The 20,474-nt window shown below is 52.8% G+C and overlaps 1 protein-coding gene across 2 annotated transcripts; it reads right to left on the reverse strand.

The window, feature by feature from the left end:
* Nucleotides 1-2,003: 2,003 nt before the first annotated feature.
* On the reverse strand, nt 2,004-20,026 carry MAPK8IP2 (mitogen-activated protein kinase 8 interacting protein 2). 2 transcript variants are annotated; one of them, XM_043966261.1, is made up of 12 exons: nt 19,820-20,026; nt 16,086-16,191; nt 14,494-14,739; nt 14,163-14,256; nt 11,661-13,448; nt 11,121-11,196; nt 10,701-10,873; nt 10,306-10,415; nt 9,514-9,621; nt 9,142-9,212; nt 3,309-3,407; nt 2,004-3,100 (listed from the first exon to the last, which is right to left on the reverse strand). In XM_043966261.1, exons 1-12 carry the CDS (start codon nt 19,882-19,884, stop codon nt 3,028-3,030), a joined length of 3,009 nt encoding a protein of 1,002 aa, XP_043822196.1. In that variant the 5' UTR covers nt 19,885-20,026; the 3' UTR covers nt 2,004-3,027. The 2 variants fall into 2 exon arrangements, with proteins under 2 accessions (XP_043822196.1, XP_043822197.1); XM_043966262.1 differs by lacking the exon at nt 16,086-16,191 and having other exon boundaries at nt 19,820-19,941.
* Between the last annotated feature and the right edge of the window lie 448 nt (nt 20,027-20,474).

A 20,474-nucleotide genomic window follows, 5' to 3' on the forward strand; every position in this document is an offset into this window, starting at 1 on the left:
CAACCCCTTCTCTCCATTCTGATAGCCACCACCCTATTTCAGGCCCTCATCCCCTCTAGACTCTTACAATAGCCTTCCAATTGGCCTCTCTACCACAAGTCTCCCTACTTTAATCCACCCTCCATTCATCTGCCAATGTGATCTTCCTGAAGTGAAGTTTTGACCATGTCACTTCCCTCCCTTCCCTTCCCACTGTGTGATGGCCCCTCCCTCTTACCTGCAGGATCAAATATGATTTGGCATTTAAGGCTCTTCACCACCTGGCCCCTTCCCTCCTTCCCAATTTCCTCACACTTAACTTCCCCTCACATACTCAAAGACCTGGCAATATTGACTTCCTTTCTGTTCCCAAACCTCCATCTCTTATCTTTGTATCCTTACACTAGCTGTCCTCCATGTTTGCAATATTTCCCTTCTTCCCTCAGGACTCCTTGGCTTCCTTCAATACTCAGCTGGAATGTCTTTTACAGGATCCTTTTCCCAGTCCCTCAACCTCCTTGAGCCTCCCCCTCATGTGTTACATTCTTTCCACTCAGCAGTATGTTGTATGTATCTGTGTAACTAGTTACTTATATGTTGCCTCTTCTGATATAAGCTCCTGGAAGCCCAGAACTGTTGATGGTTTCTTTGTATCCCCAGCTTGGCACATGGTAAAAACTTAAGAAATACTTATTGACTGACTGATCGGTCATGACATTTTCCTGTTCCACCTCCATCCCTTTAACTCCTGTCTCCCTCATATTAATATATAAGTGTTTGGGTGTTTATAAAGTGTTTTCCATAAAAAACAACCCTGGGAAGCAGATGGAAGTATTGTTATTATTAGTGGAAAAGGAAGTTCAGGATCAGAGAGGGAAAGTAATCACAGATCAAAGTTACCAGGCCTTCTGACTATAAGTTCAGGGGGTCTTTGAACTATTTCCAGGCTGCCTCAACCTATCTTTGCTGGCTTCCCCTCTTCTTGCAGAAACTTTGGTGTGGGTGGACTCCCCCCCCCCCCAATACATACACACAAAGCTTCTCTCCTCTCCTCTCTTCTCTTTTCCTCTTTCCTTCTCTCCTCTTCTTTCCCTCCTCCTTTCCCCTCCCCCTCCCCATCTCTTTTCTCCTCTTCTCTCCTCTCCTCTCTTCTCCCCTCCCCTCTGCTCTTCTCTTCTCTCCCCTGCTCTCTCCACTTTCTCCCTACCCAATCTCACTCATTCCCAATTACAGCCTCTCTGCAGCTGATTCCCAGAGCTACATCCTGGCCCCTACTCTCAGCCAGAGGTTTTATTTTTCATTTACATAACAGAAATGGACCCCATCCCTACCCCCAGCCTCCTTGGACTCATCAGGTCTCAAACCAAACTTGCTCTCATTCCTCCCAGATAGATCTCTCCTCCTGATTTCTCCTCTCTCCCTGGAGCATCTCCCCATTTTTTCTAAGTAGATCTTCTAGTCCACTGCACCCAACTGCTTTTTTTTTTCTGAATTTGTATCCAATCTGATGTGCTCCCGGGGCTTCAAGAGCACATAGAAGGGAAAGGGGGAAAGGGGAAAGAGGGGGTGGAGGTCAGACCTGGAGACAGGGGCAGGAAGACAGGGCTGTGGCAAATCTCTGGACCCCCAAAGCTACCTGGAGGACTCAAGTAAGAAGAATGACCTGGAGCCATGTGGGTCAGTTCTGAGGAGCCCTCCAGTCCAGGGAAGCCTAAGGCTCTGGATGACTAGAACTCTCATTCTCTCTCTCTCTCTCTCTCTCTCTCTCTCTCTCTCTCTCTCTCTCTCTCTCTCTCTCCTTAGAGTGTCTGGGTCTCTTTCTCTAGTGAGCAGTGAGGAAATAAGTTGTGTTCTTCTAATTGCCATAAAAGGGGGTGTGTATGTAAAGATTCCTCACTTTGGGAGGTAAAGTAGAAGTATCAGAGGTCATAGGGAGCCACAGCAGCCTACACAGTCCCCTAAGTGCTCTCACCCCATGTCCCTGCACTCCCCCTCCTAGGGCAATGCCTCAGAACCAGGCAGGATCACACCAAGCAGAGAGTTTATTGAGGGCCCCTTGGGCCAGGCCTGGATATACAGCACGGGGAGGGGGCAGATACACTCGCACTAGACAGCTGTGAGCGAGCCAGTGGCGGCAAAGCAACAGTGTGGTCAGGCACAGCAGGGCCAGGGAGATGCTGAGGGACCCCCTCCCCTAGACTCTGCACGGGGCACCCTTTTGTGTCCCCTGGGCTCACTGAGGGGCAAAGAATCCCTCCACCTACCTCCTGGACTCCCGAAGGGGTGGGACAGGGAACATCCTTTCTGTATCTCCTGGGTTCTAGGGAACCTAGAACCCCTTCTGTGTCTCCTGGGTTCTATGGGAGGATAGAACCCCTTCTGTAGTTTCTGGTCTTGGGAGGGGCTGAGACACCCACTCCCTTTGGGTGTGCCCTGAGCCTGGCCAAGCTGGGCAGAGCAGGATGGGGAAGACAGCTAGCTGATCCCTCTAGATTCTCTATAAAAATTAAAACTCCTTTAGAAATAAATGGGATGGGGAATTGAGGAAGAACTCCTTTGGGGGACAGTCATCTCAGACAGAAGAATACCCTGCCAGAGCTCCCTATTCTGAGCAAGGGCTAGTGGAGGAGCAGAGGCAGACATGAGGAGAGACAGAGATAGAGACACAGAGAAAGAGAGAGAGAGATGCCAAGAGAATAGACAAGGAGAAAAAGACACACATAGAGACACACGCAGAGAGAGGAAGAGACACAGAAAGAGGGAGAGACTCAGAGACACAAACAGAGAGAGGGGGAGAGACAGACACAGAGGGATAGCCAAAGATAAGGGAGGGACATGGAAGGGGGAGGGTCTCAAGTGATTCTTGGATCTGCTCAGGGCCCCCATTCCCTCAGGGAGAAGGCCAGTGTCTCCCCCCTTAATGTGCCCTGGGTTGGGAGGGGAAAGGGATAAGGGCCAGAGTTCCCAGTGCAGCCTCAGAGATCTCTAAGCACATAAGGTCACTCCCTCCTCCTGTCTCCCCAGGGGAGGAGAGGGGCCCCGGCAGGACTACTCCAGGTAAATGTCTTCTGTGGGGCACGCATATTCCAGGTGTTCTTGATAATATTCCAGGAAGGCTCGACTGGGAGTAGAGCAGGACAGGACAAGAGAAGGACAAGTCAGAGTGGAGGTAGGAGTCTAGTGAGATAAGCAGGCCTCCTAGGCCATGTTCCTCCCCAAGCTCAACCCAACTCTCTTCCCTGAACTCTCCACCCCCCACTTCAATTCTCCCACCTCTTCACTCCAATCCTTGGCTGCTCCCACCCCTCCTCCATGTACCCCCTACTCACCCCACACTCTGGGCAACGGGCCGCATGGATTCTTGGGAGACGAACACATGGCAAGCAAAGCGGCTGAGAACTGGGTGTTTGGTAATGAAGCCAAAATAGCTGTGGAGAAAGGGAGTAGATAAGGCACTTCCCCTTCCAGGCCAGTCACTGGCTTCTGAGGAGAGCACTCCTGTGATGACCGGCTGCCCCACACTTCACTACCATGACCCATTGGAGGCTGTCATCCTTTGGCCATGGCGATATGCCCCCAATGACTGTCCTCACATTCTATCCTCAGTGGCTTAAAGGCATTCACTCTTGTGGTCAAAGGTGATGGAGGAGGGGAGGGGAGATATCACACTAAGAACCTCATTATCATTCACAATTGCTCATCCTGAACATTGAAATTCCTCTCTGACCACAATAACATGTCTTCTATTTCTTCTTATCCCTTACTGTACTCAAATACATTTCTTAACTTCATCATTCATTGTCTTTGGCACTTCAGTTTTCCCCTATTGGTCCATCCTATTAACCCTGGCCTGATCTTTTTTCCCTACATCTGTAGCTGGACCCCATGAGCAATGATTCCAATAATGCCCTCTTTTCCACATTTGAATCCCTTGACCCCTTATGTCCTGATAACCCTCAACACTTGATAACTTCCCTACTCCTTCTCTCCACTCCACTTCTACTACAGAAATTGGGGATGGAAATCATGAGACCATGTTGTCTAACTTTAGCTGAGCCCTCATTGCTTCACAGAAAACCTTTCACTAATCTCTGAATGACTATTACATTTCCCCAGATAGCTACTTCAAATTTTCCTCTTTCCCCAAGTTCCTAACTTCACCCTTTCTCCCCCTCACTCTCAGAGATTTTACCTCTTTTACTGAGAAAATTGGAGTCTATCCAATATGAACTACTTTGACTGGTCTTTTCTGCTTAGCCTCTCGATATCCTCCCATGGACCCTTCCTCCAGTCTCAGAGGAAGCTACAGCCCTCCTCTTAATGGAGGAGACAAAAGGGGTTAACAGATAACTTAGGTTTGTGTTCTTACAGTAACCAAGAGGGTTCAATCCCTATCGACCAACACCATAAACAGAGGCAGTAACTAGGGACCATTAACCATTAACAGCCATTAATATTCCTAGATGACAGGACACCTAGAAACCAGATCTTAAGTAAAGATCAAAAACGCAGAAGCCCTCTGGGTCTGACAAGTTTAAGCATGTCTTTAAGAACAAATGTGTCCTTAGGTTCACCTTATGACGTGTAAACCCCAAAAACACACCTCCTGGGAAAAAGGTACCCACCTTGGGGGCTGTCTTAGGATCCCAGGAAGTCCAAATTAGGATAAGACCTCCATGTACCTCCTTAAGGAGGAGATTAAGATAATGAGGAGATAACCTACTTTTCTCACTATAAATATAACCATCTTTCTTCTCCCTATTTGGGATACCTTTTCTTTTCTCCTATGGTATTCTTCCTGTGGCCTCACAGTATTCTAATAAAACTTAGGAAACTAAGTCACTGAGTCTTGTAATTCTTTTGGGATGCCTCATGATCAATTTGATTAATTAAATCCACTTCTACTACTATATCACTCCTTGCCAAAGCTACCACTTGTACCCTTCGTTTTAATCCCCATGACCTTGCTTCAACAGACAGTGAGAGGGGCAGCTAGGTGGCGCAGTGGATAGAGCACCGGCCCTGGAGTCAGGAGTACCTGAGTTCAAATCCGGCCTCAGACACTTAACACTTACTAGCTGTGTGACCCTGGGCAAGTCACTTAACCCCAATTGCCTCACTAAAAAAAAAAAAAAAACCCAGACAGTGAGAAACAGAGGTGAGAGGAAGGGGAGAGAGGAAGGGAGAGAGGGAAAGAAAGTGACAGACAGAGACAGACAGAGACAGACAGAGACAGACAGAGACAGAGAGAGAGACAGAGAGAGAGAGAGAGAATGTCCAGGCCTCTCCATTCTTTAAAAAACAAACAAACAACCCTTCAGAGGAAAGCATGAGACACCTATTTTCTTTTCTTTTGTTTCATTGCCCAACTCCTAGAAGGAGTACTACTCTGTACTTATTTATTCAACATTTACTGACCCCCTCAAAGTCAATCTGGCTGTGGTCCCCCCACCATTCTGTGGAAACAGTTCTCTCCAGTAAATGAATGACTTCTTTATTACTATTAACAGTCTTCTTTCTCTACTCAGCCTTGCCCTCTGTGGATTGCAGCCATTGACCACCTCCTCCTTTTTAGTTCCTTGTCCTCCTTTGTGAAGGGACACCTTTATCTTAATTCTGGCTTTCTCTCTCTCTTATTCCTCCTTCTCTTTCTTTCTTTCTTTTTTTTTATGGGGCAATGGGGTGAAGTGACTTGCCCAGGGTCACACAGCTAGTAAGTGTCAAGTGTCTGAGGCTGGATTTGAACTCAGGAACTCCTGAATCCAGGGCCGGTGCTTCATCCACTGCGCCACCTAGCCCCCCCTCCTCCTTCTCTTTCAATGTGGCCATTCCCTGAAGTACTGTATTCGGTCCTCTTTATAATCTTTATAATCTCTTCTTTGACAATTTGAGCCACTCCCATGACTGGAATGACCACTTCTATGCAGATGATTGCCCAGTCTATCCAGCCACCCATAGCCTCTCCCCAGAGCTCTAGGCCAGGTCCCTACTCGACATCTCCACCTGGATGCCTTGCTGACACTTCACACTCAACATGTCCAAAGCAGCATTTGCCATTTTCCCCCACCTCCTCTAAGCCCATTACAGACACCATTGTCTTCCCAGTCTCATAACCCCGAGATTGTCTTTTCCTTCTTCTCCATCCTTCGTAGAAGTCAAACCCTGCCATTTCAACCTTTTTTGCATTCATCCCTTCCTCCTTGAATCCATAGAATCAGAGGATTTCAGAACTGGAAGCGATCTCAGAGGTCATCTAGTCCAATCTGATTCAAATGAGCTCTCCCTCTCCATCATCCCTGACAAGTAAGTGATCATTCAGTTTTTGTTGGAATGTCACCCATAGCAGGGAATTCACTACCTCCTGAGGCTACCTGCTCTTGAAACAGCTGTTTAAAAAAACAACACTCGTCTACCTTGCCCTACCTGCCAGAATCTTAGGGCTAAAGGGGACCTTAGAACCTAAGTAGTCCAATCCATACCTGAACAGGAATCCTCTCTACATTCACCCCCAGTATGTGGCCCCCATCTAATACCCAAGACTCCCTCATCCCCAGCCACTCTAAACTCCTGCTCTCTAACCTCAGCCAGTTTGGCCCTCAGATGAGAGATTTTCTCATGCTCTCCTTGAAGACAAAATGGGGAGGCTTTGGCTAGATACTAATCTAGACAGGCATATTCAGAATCAAAGCTTGACCTCAAAGAGTAGTGACTTATGGGACAATGGGGGGAAGTCTCTAGTGAAATACCCTCAGGGATGTAGCCTTGGTTCTATGCCATTTACAAAGTTTAACCAATGACTTGGTGACAGTGAAGTCACAGATAGTGTGCTTGTCCAATTTTCACATTATATAAAGCTTAAAGGGATGACCAAATATGTCAGATAACAATAAGGAAGTAGAACAATGAACTAAATAAGATGAAAACAGGATAAAAGTCAAGTTGTACTCTTAGGTTCAAGAAATCAATTGCAGAAATACCACATGGGAAAATGGTGGCTAGATAACAGTTCATCTGGGGGAAAAAAAACCTCTAAGGACTTTAGTGGACTGAAAAGTCAGTATGAGTCAACAGTGATACACAAGTAGCCCCAAATCCTAATGCAATGTTAACCTTAATTAAGAGAGAAATAAGTATAAAAAGATCATGGAGATGATCATTCTGCTGTATTCTTCCCTGCTCACATCACATAAGGAAAACTGTCTTATGCCAAGATTGTCCTCTTTTAGGGGACTAACAAACTGGATCATGTCCAGAGGAGGGTGACCAGGATTCTGAGGAAAGCAGAGATTATGCCACATGAGATTCAAGTGAAGGAACCGGTGACACTTAGTTTGATAAGAAGACTTGATAGGGGGTAGAGGTGGGATAGGAATGATAGCTGTCCTCAGGTATGGGAAGTGTGGTCATATGATAACTGTTCTTATATAGCCTCATAGGACAGAACTCAGAGGAAAGGGTGGTAGTTACAGACAGATATTCAACATAAGGACTAACCTCCTAAAAATTAGAGGTGTCCAGAACTGGCATAAGCTGCTCTGGGTGATAGGGGTTCCCCAACCTCACTCTTGAATTCTCCCTTCCCATATCTTGTGGTGTCTCCCTCTATAATTGGCTCCTTTCCTTCTGTCTTCTATGCTCAGGTCTTACCCAAGTCTGTCTGTCTCTTTCTCTCTGTATGTACATATGTATGCATGTACACATAGACACTGTACATATACGTATGGGTACACACATGTGTATATGTGTGTATGTATACATATATATACACATACACAGATTCACATATATTAAAGCCTTCCTTTGACCATGCTGCCCCCTTGTGGGCAACCTCATCAATCACTCTCAGTAATAACATAGCTCTGAGGTTTACAAAGCATTGTGGATCTCATCTGATCTTCACAACACTAGGAATTAGGTGCTATTATTTCCATTTTACACACAGGGTACACTGAGGCTGAAAGAGTGTAAGTGGCTTGCCCAGAGTAACTTAGCTAGTAAAGTGTTTGGGGCAATACTTGAATTCAGGGCTTCCTGACTGCAGGCCCAGCACTCTACCCACTTCTCCACATGGCTGCCCCTCCTGTGTCTCTGGGGAGAGGTGAGGAGGTGAGTCTGACAGGAATGTGCCACCATTCCATTACTTTGTAGTCCTGACAGAGAATAGGGTGAGAATTTGGGATGAAGAATAGCACACTCTGCAGGCTGATGGGGGAGGGGCATTAGCTTTGAGGAACAGAAGGGATACTTCATCCTCTGAGACTAGAGGAGGCAAGAGAGGCCACGTAGCTCTTCAGCCAGGTGAGAAGCCCTCCATGAGCTGTGCCAGTTCAGCACCTCTGTGGTCACTCTGTACCTGTTCACCTTCCCCTGCCCACCCCCCCCCCACTTCCCCAAAGCCTTCCATTTTTTACCATCTCATCAGTTCCTCCTTCCCCTTCCCATTGGGTTTTCACTGGTCACCAAACTCAGTAACTTCTTTCTGCCCAGATTTTTTTTTTTTTGGTGAGGCAATTGGGGTTAAGTAACTTGCCCAGGGTCACACAGCTAGTAATTGTTAAGTGTCTGAGGTCAGATTTGAACTCAGGTCTTCCTGAATCCAGGGCCAGTGCTCTATCCACTGCGCCACCTAGCTGCCCCACTCTGCCCATATTTCTGATGCTTTTGGCTGTGTAAAGCCCTTCCTCCTGAGACACCACACACACACACATACACACACACCATCCATTCCAGCTCTCATCTGCAGCACATGGGGGAAACAGCCCCATCACATACATTCACACATGCTCTATTCACAATGTATCAGGGACATGAAGCCTAAGGGGACACACAAGGGTGTCCTGGGATGTGCAACAGGGTCCATAGTGGACCTGAGATCCACAAGTGCACATGAGGTCCATAGAGGCAGCACAGGGTACATCCATGTGAGGTTAAGGAGATTCATGAGACCACGTGGAGCCACATGAGGGCACAGACCTTGCCAGAGCCTAGACAATCCCCAGAGGGACAGAGGACCAAGAACACGACCAGAGGCACGAGGGGATGGCCAAGGAGTTTATGGGGCACCTGGGGGCATATGGCAAACACAGGAGCCACAGGAGCATGCAGGGGGTTATGCAGGGCAATGTGGGAACACGTGGAAAATAGAACACAGGAGGGTCTCACCAGCTGTTTCGGGGGTGGCAGCCACAGAACGAAATGTTCTTCATCTGGAAGAAGTGACTGCAGCGTTCAAACTGGAACAGCAGAGAATTGAGAGAGAAAAGTCCAGTAGGGCCCAGCTAAGGAAGCCCTGGGGCCATCCCCACCCAAAGGACCATAAAATGTAGCTGTGATGGAATGTGGAGGTCATCTAGCCCACTCACCCCTCTCCCCACACACACCCATTTTTCAGCTGAGGTAAATATAGGTTAAGTGACTCAGCCAAGGTCAAACAAACCCAACTCCCCATTCCCTGGTTTCTCCATTGAATCATGCTGCTTTTTGACCTGGTTTCCCACCTCAGACAACCAGGTTTGCCCCACTTTGGGTCCTCACCTCGGGCCCACCCCCACTCAGACTCAGCTTGACCCCTCGAAGGGAGATCTGGAGGTCACAGGAGGCTGGAGGACGCAGATGGACAGTCAGCTTCCGAGCTGTGGCGATCTGGAGAGGAAGAGCTGTGGTCACAGGAGCTCAGAGTGTTTGCCTCTTCCCTTGATTTGAATCATGTTTATGTCACTCGCAGGACATTTATAGGCTCTGTATTTTGCAAACTTGCAGTACCAGCCTCGGACAACATAGAGTCCGGGAGAGTGATGGGAAACACCATCTGGGAGCATGCCATTACAGGGGTAAGGGGGCTGCAGGGCCCATCAGACTCCAGTCTCTACAAATGAGTTCAGAGCTGGAGGTGTTTGTTCCTCGCAAGTGAGTGGGTGGGCCAAGAGAGCACTGGAAAAGTAGGAGGCAAAGGAGGGCCCCAGGGAGGGGCCCTCTTTGAGCAGGGCTAAGATTTGTCCCCACAGAAGTGGAACTGGAAGCCATGCCTCTGCCCCATCCAAAACTCACACTTTAGGGGTTGGGGGTGTTGCATGAGTTACTTAATCAAACTCCCCTTTTAACCTCCAGCCCCATCTTAGCCAAGGCCAGGGCTGGGGCTACCCAAGGATAGGGAGGATCTGGGAGTTGCAGCAGATCCTGGAGGAGGTGGGGAGCTGAGGTCAGGCCTGGGGGAGGGAGAGGAGCTGGGGACAGGCAATGGAACTAGATGCAGCCTCTGTCCCCTCCATTCCTGGGCCCTGTAAATCATCGACAGAGTGTCTACCTGCCCACTCCCTCCTCCCTCACCTTCTGCATGGCTGCACACAGGATCCCATTGCCCTGGTGACAGGGAACCTCCACAGAGCCCAGAAACTGCACGTTAAAACGCTCCACCCAGCAAGGGCTCCGCTTTCCCCCTGTAGAATCAGAGGAGGAATGACAGTGGGACAGGCACCAGGAGGTTCTGCTCCTCACCTCGCCTCGCCTGCCCCTCCACAACCAAGCCCCTCTGGAAGCAAAGATGGCCAAGCTGATGATGTCTTGAGTCAGATTCCCTCATCCTCTTAGTCCCTGAGCCAAGAAATACCAAAGCCCACAGGAAGGGGAGGCAGTGCCAGGGCCTGGGTTGGGGCAGGGGCTGAGGAAGAGATGGAGCCAGTGTTGAAGCAAGGACTGGAGTCAGGGCCTGGTCTGAGACCTACCCAGCAGGTCCTTGGTGGGGCCAGGAACAGCATGGGCATAGAAGGCTGGGAAGATGCCCCGCTCTCCTGTCCTCATATTAAAGCCTCGAAACCAGAAGTCATCCTCCTCAGCCTCCACCAGAACAGGGTCGTCCACATCGAGTTCCAGCTCATCAGCATGTCTTGGGATGAACCTGAGGCCAGGGTCAGAGGTCACCCAGGGATGGAAGGGTCAGAAGTCACCCAGGGATGGAAGGGTCAGAAGTCACCCAGGGATGGAAGGGTCAGCCAATCCAGGGCAAGGGGCAGAGGTCACCAAGGGCTGGGAGGGTCAGTCAATCCAGAGCTGCAGGGGACAGAGGTCACCCAGGGCTGGGAGAAGTAAGTGAAGCCAGTCAAAGGTCAGTGGTCACCAAAGATTATGAGAGAGAAGCCTGTTACCTGAACACAGCTCGATGGGTTTGCTCTCTCTCCTCCCCATTGATCACGCAGGAGAAAAGCCCAAAGGATTCTGTACCTGAGTAAGGGGAAGAAGAGAGAGACAGACAGAGAGAAAGGAAGGAAGGAAGGAAGAAAGGAAGAGATGGAGTCAGACAGAGGTATAGTGACAGAGAGGTAGGGAGGGAGGGAAGGAGGGAGGAGAGAGTAGAAGAAAGGAGGAAAAGAGACAGAAACAGAGACAGAGAAATGGGGGAGAGGAGCTCAGAGAGAAGAGGGCCGCCAGGGGACTGGCCCCCCGAAATTGAGTCTAGTCCTTCCTCCCCGTCACCCTCAGCGCCACGGTGGCAGATTGACACTCCCTGGCTCTTCTCCCAGCACTCTCCCCACCCCCATTCCATGCCCCAATCTTAGGTGCAGCATGCACTGCGAGCATTCTGAGCCCCGGCTGCTCTCCTTTTGGAGGAGGCCGGCCTTCCCGGTCCCCGGCGGCGTCCCCAGTCTCACCCTCCCCCGAGGCATCCTAGACCCCCGGCCTCTTACTGGAGGAGCGGGATGTGCTGTTGACGAAGACGTTGAGGAATTTCTTGGAGAAGGTGAGGTCGGGGCTGACCGGGCTGTCTGGCGAGGCTGCGCCGCTGCGGCCGCCTAGTAGCGGCTCCCGGACCCCTGGACCCCCGGGCCCCGGCGGGGAGCCCGCGTCCTCACTGCCGCTGTCGCTGCCGCTGTCGCTGGCCTGGCTGTCGTGGCTGAGGCCTGAGGCGCAGCGCCGGAGGCTCACCAGCTCCAGCTGCGTGTGTTCGTCCACCACCAGCGTGTATTTGACCGCGTCATACACCAGAGATGCATCTCGGGCAGCGGTGGGGCCAGCACCCAGGCCCAGCCCGCGCGGGGCCACCACACCCGCGGCCTCTTCGTCTCCCTCCTCGTCTCCTTCCTCGTCCTCCTCATCCTCCTCTTCGTCCTCCTCTTCCTCTTCCTCCTCCTCCTCCTCTTCCTCCGAGCAGGCAGCCGAGCAGGCGCGGCTGGCGCGGGCGGCCCGGCCCGGCGCGCCCCACACGGGAGTGATGGTGTCCCGCGTGGGGTTGCTAAGGAAGAGGAAGGGCCCGGGCTGGGCTGGCGGGGGACGCACGGGGGCCGGGGGCCTGCCAGGGGGCTGCAGGGCACCGCCGCCGCCGCCTCCGCACAGAGTCTCCATGTCCACCAACTCCAGCTCGATGCTAGCAGGTGCCCCCGGGGCACGCTGAGGCTCTCGCTCCTCCTCATCCTCGTCCTCCTCCTCTTCTTCTTCCTCTTCCTCTTCTTCGGTGTCCTCGAAGGCCAGGCCGGGCCCCGAGCGGCCCCCACGGCCCCCAGCGTCCGGAACACGGCCTAGCTCCGAGGCGGAGACCGAAGCGGACGTAGGGGAGATGGTATCGCTAGGGGAGGGTGGCGCAGGAGGCGCGGCTGCGGGGGCCGAAACTGGAGCTGGGGGCGGGTGTCCGGGCCCTGGGGACAGGCATTGCGCTGGGCAGCTGATGGGCGACGAGCCCTCGGAGATGAGGCGGCTCACCAGGTTGCTGAGCAGCCACGGAGAGTCAGCGTCTTCACTCACGTCGGGCTCCGATTCAGAACCCGACTCGTACTCGCTGTTAGCGTCGTCGGGTCCGGCCGACGGCCCGGCAGGCTGCCCGGCCCCGGCCCCAGCCCCTCCCGGGCCCACGGGCAGATAGGCGGGCCGCCTGAGGCTGCCGGGAGGCTCCGCGGGCTCAGGCAACGCTGGTGGCTCCGGAAGCCGCGGGGAAGGCGCCAGGCCGGCCCCGGGGGGTCCAGGCTCCAGCCCCGGCCCGGTGTCCTGCTCCGGCTCGGGCTCCGGCTCGGAGGCGGGAGACGACGCCTCTTCTATAGAGTTGGTGAGGTGGGAGGAGCGACCGCTGCTGCTGCCGCCGTCGCTGCTCAGGTCGAGTTCCGTCTCAGAGATGGAGGAGATCATGTGACCCAAGCCTCGGCCCCCGGACCCAGGCCCCGCGGCTGCCAGCTCCCCTTCAGCGTCCTCGGAGTCCGAGCCAGAGGCCGAGCCCGAGCCGGGCGAAGACAGCTCCTGACTGCTCCGAAGGCCCCGGCCCCTGCCCCGACCCCGGCTCCTGCTCCGGCTCCCGCTGGAGTGACTGCGCAAGTCGGCCTCGATGCCCGGGTCCGAGGAGGGCGAGGAGCCACCGGGAGCAGGCGGGGGCCCCGTGGACGCCTCGGACCCCTCTCCTGGCCGGTTCCCTTCGCAGTCGTAATCACTGGGGGGCCCACACTGTTCCTCACGGTGCCCATCTGCGGTGCAAACGTGAGGCCCCCGATGTGCTGCAATGAGGAAGTCGGGACAGTAAGGGCCCCCCCTGCCCCCCTCCACACAACAACCCCCAACTCTTTACCCCGGTTTAACAGATCCTCTCCACCCACTGCCCAATCCAACCCCTCCCCCAACCTCCCGGCCCCCTTCATTCACAGCCCCCATCCTCCTTCATTCACAGCCCCCCATCCTCCTTCACTCACAGCTCCCCATCCCCCTTCATTCACAGCTCCCCATCCTCCTTCATTCACAGCTCTCCGATCCCCCACCTTCACTCACAGACCCCCATCCTCCTTCACTCACAGACCCCCATCCCCCACCTTCACTCACAGCCCCCCATCCTCCTTCACTCACAGCCCCCCATCCCCCTTCATTCACAGCCCCCCATCCTCCTTCACTCTCAGCCCTCTATCCTTCATTCACAGCTCTCCGATCCCCCACCTTCATTCACAGCCCCCCATCCCACTTCATTCACAGCCCCCCATCCTCCATTCACAGCCCTCCGATCCCCCACCTTCATTCACAGCCCTCCCATCCTCCTTCATTCACAGCTCCCCATTCCCCTTCATTCACAGTTCCCTTGGCCATAGTTCACCTGCCAACCCCCTAAATGGACCCCTTGGGTCTGGGGGCTGCACCCCGGGAACTTCACATCTCCCTTTATTTCCTGAGGCCCCCTCTCTTTCTCTGGGCTTCATTTCTAGTCCTTCCCTCCACTCTCTCACCATTGTGGGGCTCCTCAGGGGGTGAGGGCAGCAGGGTCTCCTGCCAAGTGGCCCGAGGAGGAGGAGAGAAGCCCCCATTGTTGTTCAAAGAGTCCTGGGAGGGAGAGGTGTGTTAGAGAGGAGGGAAACAACCAGACAGCCTCATCAGGACTGAATTCACTCCTTCCCAACCTGGGTTTCAAGCTCCTGTCCTGTGGGCAGACCCATCCCACAATCCCTCCTTTTCCCACATAGAGCAATATCCTTCCAGCATGCAGAAAGTGGGTATGACTACAGGCCACCCTGTAGAGGGCAGAGGGAATTGGCCCTCCTCTCTGGTCTTTGGTCTCACCTGGGTCCCAAGTGAGGTAAGGTTCAGGGTGGTGGGACGAGGTTTCTGGGGCTCTTGGGAAGAGGGAGATGGGATGAGGGGTGGCGATGGGGGTGCTTCGTGCCTCTGGCCCCCTTCTTCTACCTCCCCTTCCCCATCCTCCTCTTCCTCTTCCTCATTCTCATCAATCATCTCAAATTCCTGAAAATCATCCTGGAAGGAGCAGATAGGGTGCGGGTGTTCTGAACGTCCCAGAGAGAGGCTATCCTGGAGGGAGACAGAAACCCAAAGATGAGGGAAAGAGACCCAGAGGTGAACAGAGACAGAGACCTAGAGGCTGGGCATGAGAATGACCCAGCAAAGGGGAAGATGGATACCCAAATATGGAGGAGAAAATAGAGACCAAGAGTTGAAGGAAGATCAAACCCGAGAGATAGTGAAGTAATAGAGACAAGAGCTCTCTTTGGACTGAAACAAGACAAGATTAAAAACCAACAGACCAGAAAGAACAATGGGCATCCATTGAGTAAGGCCACAAGAGTCATTTGCCCAGTGAAGAGCTTCAAGCCTGGGCTCAGACCACTTTGCACTGTCTTGTTCTGCCAGCTCTGGGTGACCCATTTTAGGGAGAGCTTTGGTGGGCTGGGGCTTGTGCAGTCAGGACTGACAGGGACCATGAGGGGCATCGAGTTTTGGGCAGATAAGACTCCATTGAAGGGACCGGGGACATTTTGTCTGGAGAAAGGAGTGCTCTGGGACAGGAGACATGCTGTCTTCAGGTTTTTGAAGGGCCTTCATTGGTAAAAGGGTTTAAGTGGCATAGTAAGCTAACATGGTGGCTTTGGAGGCAAGAGGCCTGGGGTTTGTGTGTCTGAGAGACCCTGGGAAAGTCACCTGATTTCTCAGGCTTCTAGTAGTTCTCTAGGCTGAGTTGTAGAGGAGGTGCTGAGCTACACAAGTGTCCTCACCCAGGAGTTCCCTATATCAATGAAATGGCAGGTCCAGTTCCTATCTCTGTCCCTGCTGGCTCCCAGACAGCTGAACCAGGAACACCGAGAAGCATTTGCAAGGAGTCCAATTTAGACTCGATGTAGGGAAAACAACCCAACAGTGGAAGCTGCCCTGGAGAAGGAAGGCTGCCTAGGGAAGTGGCGGGTCCCACTCCCTGGATCTTCAGGCTGTTTGCTGACTGATCACTTGTCTGGTTTGTTATAGAGTAACTCTTTGGTTAGGAAGGGGATGGACCACGTGCCCTCTGGGGACTCTCCCACCTCCAGATTCTGAGATTGGGTTGGGCTTGGGTTGGGATGGCTGGAGACATGAGGAGCCACAGCATGAACCAGCACCTTTATGGATAAGTTCCAACAGGAGGAAAGCCAGCAGCAAGAGGGAAGAAGGTTAGACCCTGAGAAGATTTCCATATTAAGGGACTGACAGGGGCCCAAAGGTTCCCCGTCTCCAGGTTACCCAACAACAGACATTGCAGGAGAGCAGAATAGCAGAAGTCTGAGCCCAGCCCCTCCCTACTACACCCCATCTGTCCTGCATGGGCTCCTGTGTCTACTTAGGCTTCACCCCCACCCCCACCCCTGCCAGCCCCACCTCCTCCCCACCTTCTCACAAGGGTCCGAATCATAGTTGAGACCAATGCCGCAGTCGTCGGTGATCTCAGACAGGTCTTCATCATCAAATTCTTCCAGGCTGATGTCCTGGGGAGGCCTTGAAGGGGCAGAGGGATTAGGGATCCTATAAGGACTACCTTCCCACCCTAACCCCATCTCTTGATCCCTAGGAGGGTCCTGTTGAAGCAGGGGACACTGTTTCAAAACAAGCAATACTGGAATGGAGCTGGGACTCAGCTAAGCTACTCACCTCCCCTGCTCTGCTGAGCTACTAAATGGGAGGGGGACAGCATGAGTCCCCAGGGCACTGTTTCAATTCTTTACCTTTCAGGCCCCTTGAGAAGAGGGTTTTCCCAGAGACTAAAGTAGAGGAGAAGCATTATGGGAGGCAGGAAGGTCTGAGTTCAAGTCTTGTCCCTAAAGTATTCTGGCTGTGTGACCTAACCCCTAAAGTGCTCCCAGGTAATGCTCTAAGATGATACTGAGTTCTAACAAGACTTATTATAAAACTATATAAAGAATTGTTTGAAGATTTGGGGAGAGACAAAGAGAGGAGGGAGGGGAGGGGAAGGAAATGAGGAGAAGAGAGGATGCAATAAACAAACCCATAGAGTTTAGGTCACTTATCTGGCCCAATTAGGCCTCCAGGCTTGGCCTCTAGGGCTGGCCCCTCATCCTCCCAGCTCCAAAGTTTTTAACACACGTGCCAGCAAATAGCCCTCAGACACCCACAATTCCGGCTTTCTTTTTGCCCTACCCCAATGCCAATTCCACCCATAGCCCACTGATTTCAGAATGGTTCCTGGGCCTTCAGGGAAGAGTCCATCTGGAACCTTGTTTCAGACAAATCCCTGGGAGTTTCAATAATAACAGAAGGTCATTTCACCACATACATCACCACCCACCATCCACCTCCACCTTCAGTACTTCCCCAGAGAACCTGAATGTCTGACCTACAGGTTCCCCTTAGCATCCCCACCAGGTCTCTATAGAGAGCTAACCTCCCTTCCTCTCCTCTCCCCATATTAATCAAATGCCTTCATGACATTTGACAAATATTTTGGAAGCTGGTTTCATCCATTATAAATTTGTATTTGTACAACTTTAGCTGAGTCTTTACTGCTTTCTGGCAATCCCTTTTATTCAATTTACATTGTTCCCTATTACACTCTCCTTTGCCATGCTGCCCATCCATCTCCTCCTGAAGCACCCAGTGCAACCTCTGCCCCCCTCTACCTCAGCAGATAGACTGCCTCATGTTTTGCAAAGCTTGAGGTCATCCACTGAGAGCTACCTCCATCCTATTCCAGCAAGGGGGCCCAGGCAATAGAGTACTGGATCTGGATTCAGAAAGTTCTGAATTCCAGTCCAGCCTCAGACACTTACAAGCTCTTCTTCCATTTCACAAACCCCTCATGTGGATGCAGCCAAGAGGTCTTTCCTGAGTCACATTCTCCTTTCTCTCTACTCTCTTGCCCACCCTACTTGGTGATTTCATCCACTCTTGTGGTTCCAGCTGTATCACCTCTACACCGAAGACCCCCAAATCTGTATCTTCAGCCCTGGAGTCTCTCCTGAGCTCCAGACCTGTCTGCTGGGCACCAATACCTGGATATCCCACAAGCCGTTCAGACAGCATGTCCCAAACCAGCCTTTCCCCCCAGCCCTGTTCCTCCTGCCAAATGTGTCATTTCTATGAAGGGATCCACCATCTTCCTCCACACTCAGACTTGGACCTTCATTATCAGCCTTTCTCTCAACCCCACCTCCAATCAGTTGTCAAACTTTACTATTTCTACATCCACATCTCTGTATCTGTGTGTCTATTCTTCCTCCTCATACAAGCAGCCCCTAACTCAGACCCTCAACACCTTTCACCTGCATTGTTGACAATAACCTCCTAACTGGTCTCCCTGCTTTCAGTCTCTCCCCTCTCTCCTCTCTCCAATCTGTCCTGCTCATGCCATCAGATTACTTTTTCTTATGTATCTCACTCCCCTTCCCCAAACCATTCAATGACTCCCAAATACCTATAGAATACACTTTTTTCATGGTTTAAAGTCTTCTGCAATTGGACAAAACCTTCCCTTCCAGCCTTACCTCCAACCTCTCTCCAGCTCAACTGGAGGGCTCTCCATGGCCTGGCCCACATCTCACTCTTTCCCATCTCCATGCCTTTACAACATCTCAACTTCCTGAAATGCCATCCCTCTTTTCCATCTGCATTTGGTGAAACCTTACCCATCCTTAAAGACCCAGCTCAAATGCCACCTTCCCCAGGTGGCCTTTTCTGATTCCCTCCCCCAAGGCCCAGTTGGTAACAAGCTTCCCCTGAGAATTTTCAGAGCTTGACTTATACCTTCCTTTCTGATGGGCTTATTCTTTATGGGCTTGCACTATAGCTGTTTGTGTTTTCCTGTTAGCCTGATTGTGAGCCTCCTTCACCCCCTACAAGGACAAAGCCCAGGGCTCATTGGTCTTTGTCTCTCTGCCAGTGCCCATCATTGCTACAACTGGTCCAAATAGGGACATGATTGACACAATGAATGGTTGACACTTACTGTGTCCTTGACTGCTATGTATCAGTTCCTTGGCTTTCCAAGCATTCCTCCTAGCCCCCCAAAAAGGCCCTCTCAGAGGTTGCCCACCCCTACCTCCCAGAGTCCCCAACTTCTATCAATTCCCCCCTACACCTATCAGTCTCATCTCAAACTAGTACCACAACTTTGGCCCTCCCAGAGCAGGACAGAGCAGGGTAGGACTGGGCCAGCTCCCATAGCTTCGGTGCCTGCCCAAAGGTCTGGGTTAGGACAGGGGTCCCTCTCTTCTCAGTTCCTCATCTTCAGTCCTATTCCACAACCCCGCCCTTCCCCAGGGGAGCTTTGCTGAGCTGGAAAGGGGACTGGTGCTGCAGCAGCTGATGGGGAGGAGAGAAGGGGTGGAGCATAATGGAAGGAGCAAGGCCCTGTTTGTCCCCCTCCCCCAGGTATCCTACCCCTCCCCAAGGACTCCATTTCCCTTCCCTAGCCTACTCCTCTGGCTCCACCCCCTAACACTAGCTCTGGCCCAGGCCCCATCCCCCATCATCTCCATCCCCCTTCCCCAAACTCTTCCACAGACTCCATCTCCTTTATTAGACCCTGGACCCCAGCCTTTTATCCAGGCTCCATTACCCTTTGCTGTCCGGGCCCAGCTGCAGGCTGTGCCCGAAGAGGTAGAAGGATGTCGCAGGTCTGAGACCTAGGGGCAATAGCCCTGGGCCCAGGATTGTGGCCATCTATGGCCTCTCATTGCAGGCCAGACTTCAGGTATGGAAGATACAGGCCCGATAAGGAGAATGCAGGTCTGATAAGAAATGGGGAGACCCAGAGACTAGAGGAGTTGGGGGAGGGGCAGGAGGCCTGGAACCAGACGGCAGCTGAACAGTTGGGCAAGGGACGGGGGACAGAGGGTGGGGGATCAAAGGTGGGGTGCCAAGGGATGAGGATGAAAAGGGGGCTCCACAAAACGAGGTTGCAAGGGAACTAAGGGATGAGAAAGGATGAGAACCCGAAGGATAAGGGACCAAGGGATGGAGGTGGGAGAGGGGCCAGGGGAGGGGTGTAAATGAGTAACCGAGGAGGGGGGAGGGGGAGACCTGGAGAGGGCCGGAAAGGAGGGGGGTGGGAGGGGTCGCGGGAGAGGGTGCGGGAACCAGCCGAGGTCTGGGTGCCCCAGGTGCCTACCTGCCTCCCGGCGGTGACAGGGAGTGGAAGGTGGAGAGAGAAAACATCTCCGCCCGATCCGCCATCTTCTCCCGGGGAAAGGCTGCCCGACTGCGGAGATGGGGGGAGGGGTGGACGGCGCCGCCAGCCCCCGCCCCAGCTCCTTTGCTTGCCGCTCGCCCCCCCACTGTCCAGGGAGCCCTACGCACCCCGCGACCGCCGCCGCTGCCCGCGACACCCGGAGCAGATGCCGCGGCTGCACAGGCGGCAGTGCCGCAGGGGGAGGGGGAGGGAGGGGCAGAATGGAAGGGGGGAGGAGGTGAGATGAGGGGGGAGGGGAGCCTGGCCGGGAAGCTGGTTGGTGGATGCGAAACCAAGGGGATCCGGTGCAGATGAGGGGATCGGGTGTAGGGGAATCAGGCAGGGCAGCGATGTGGGGGCGAGGACCGCGGAGGCAAAGGATGCTGAAGAGCCATCCGGTTAGGGACGGATGATGTCGTAAGGAAGAGGAAGAGGGGCTGCTGGGTAGAGGCGCGCAGCTGCAGGGGAGCAGACAGGGCCGGGGTCCAAGGTCTCCAGGGACCAGGGGGATGAGGGAGCCAGCGATAAAACGGACGAACCGATCTATCAGACTGAAGGATGTTGGGGGGTCGGCCAAGAGTGAAGAGCTGCGCTG

The sequence above is a fragment of the Dromiciops gliroides genome, chromosome 5 (assembly GCF_019393635.1).
Source record: "Dromiciops gliroides isolate mDroGli1 chromosome 5, mDroGli1.pri, whole genome shotgun sequence".
Lineage (NCBI taxonomy): Eukaryota > Metazoa > Chordata > Mammalia > Microbiotheria > Microbiotheriidae > Dromiciops > Dromiciops gliroides.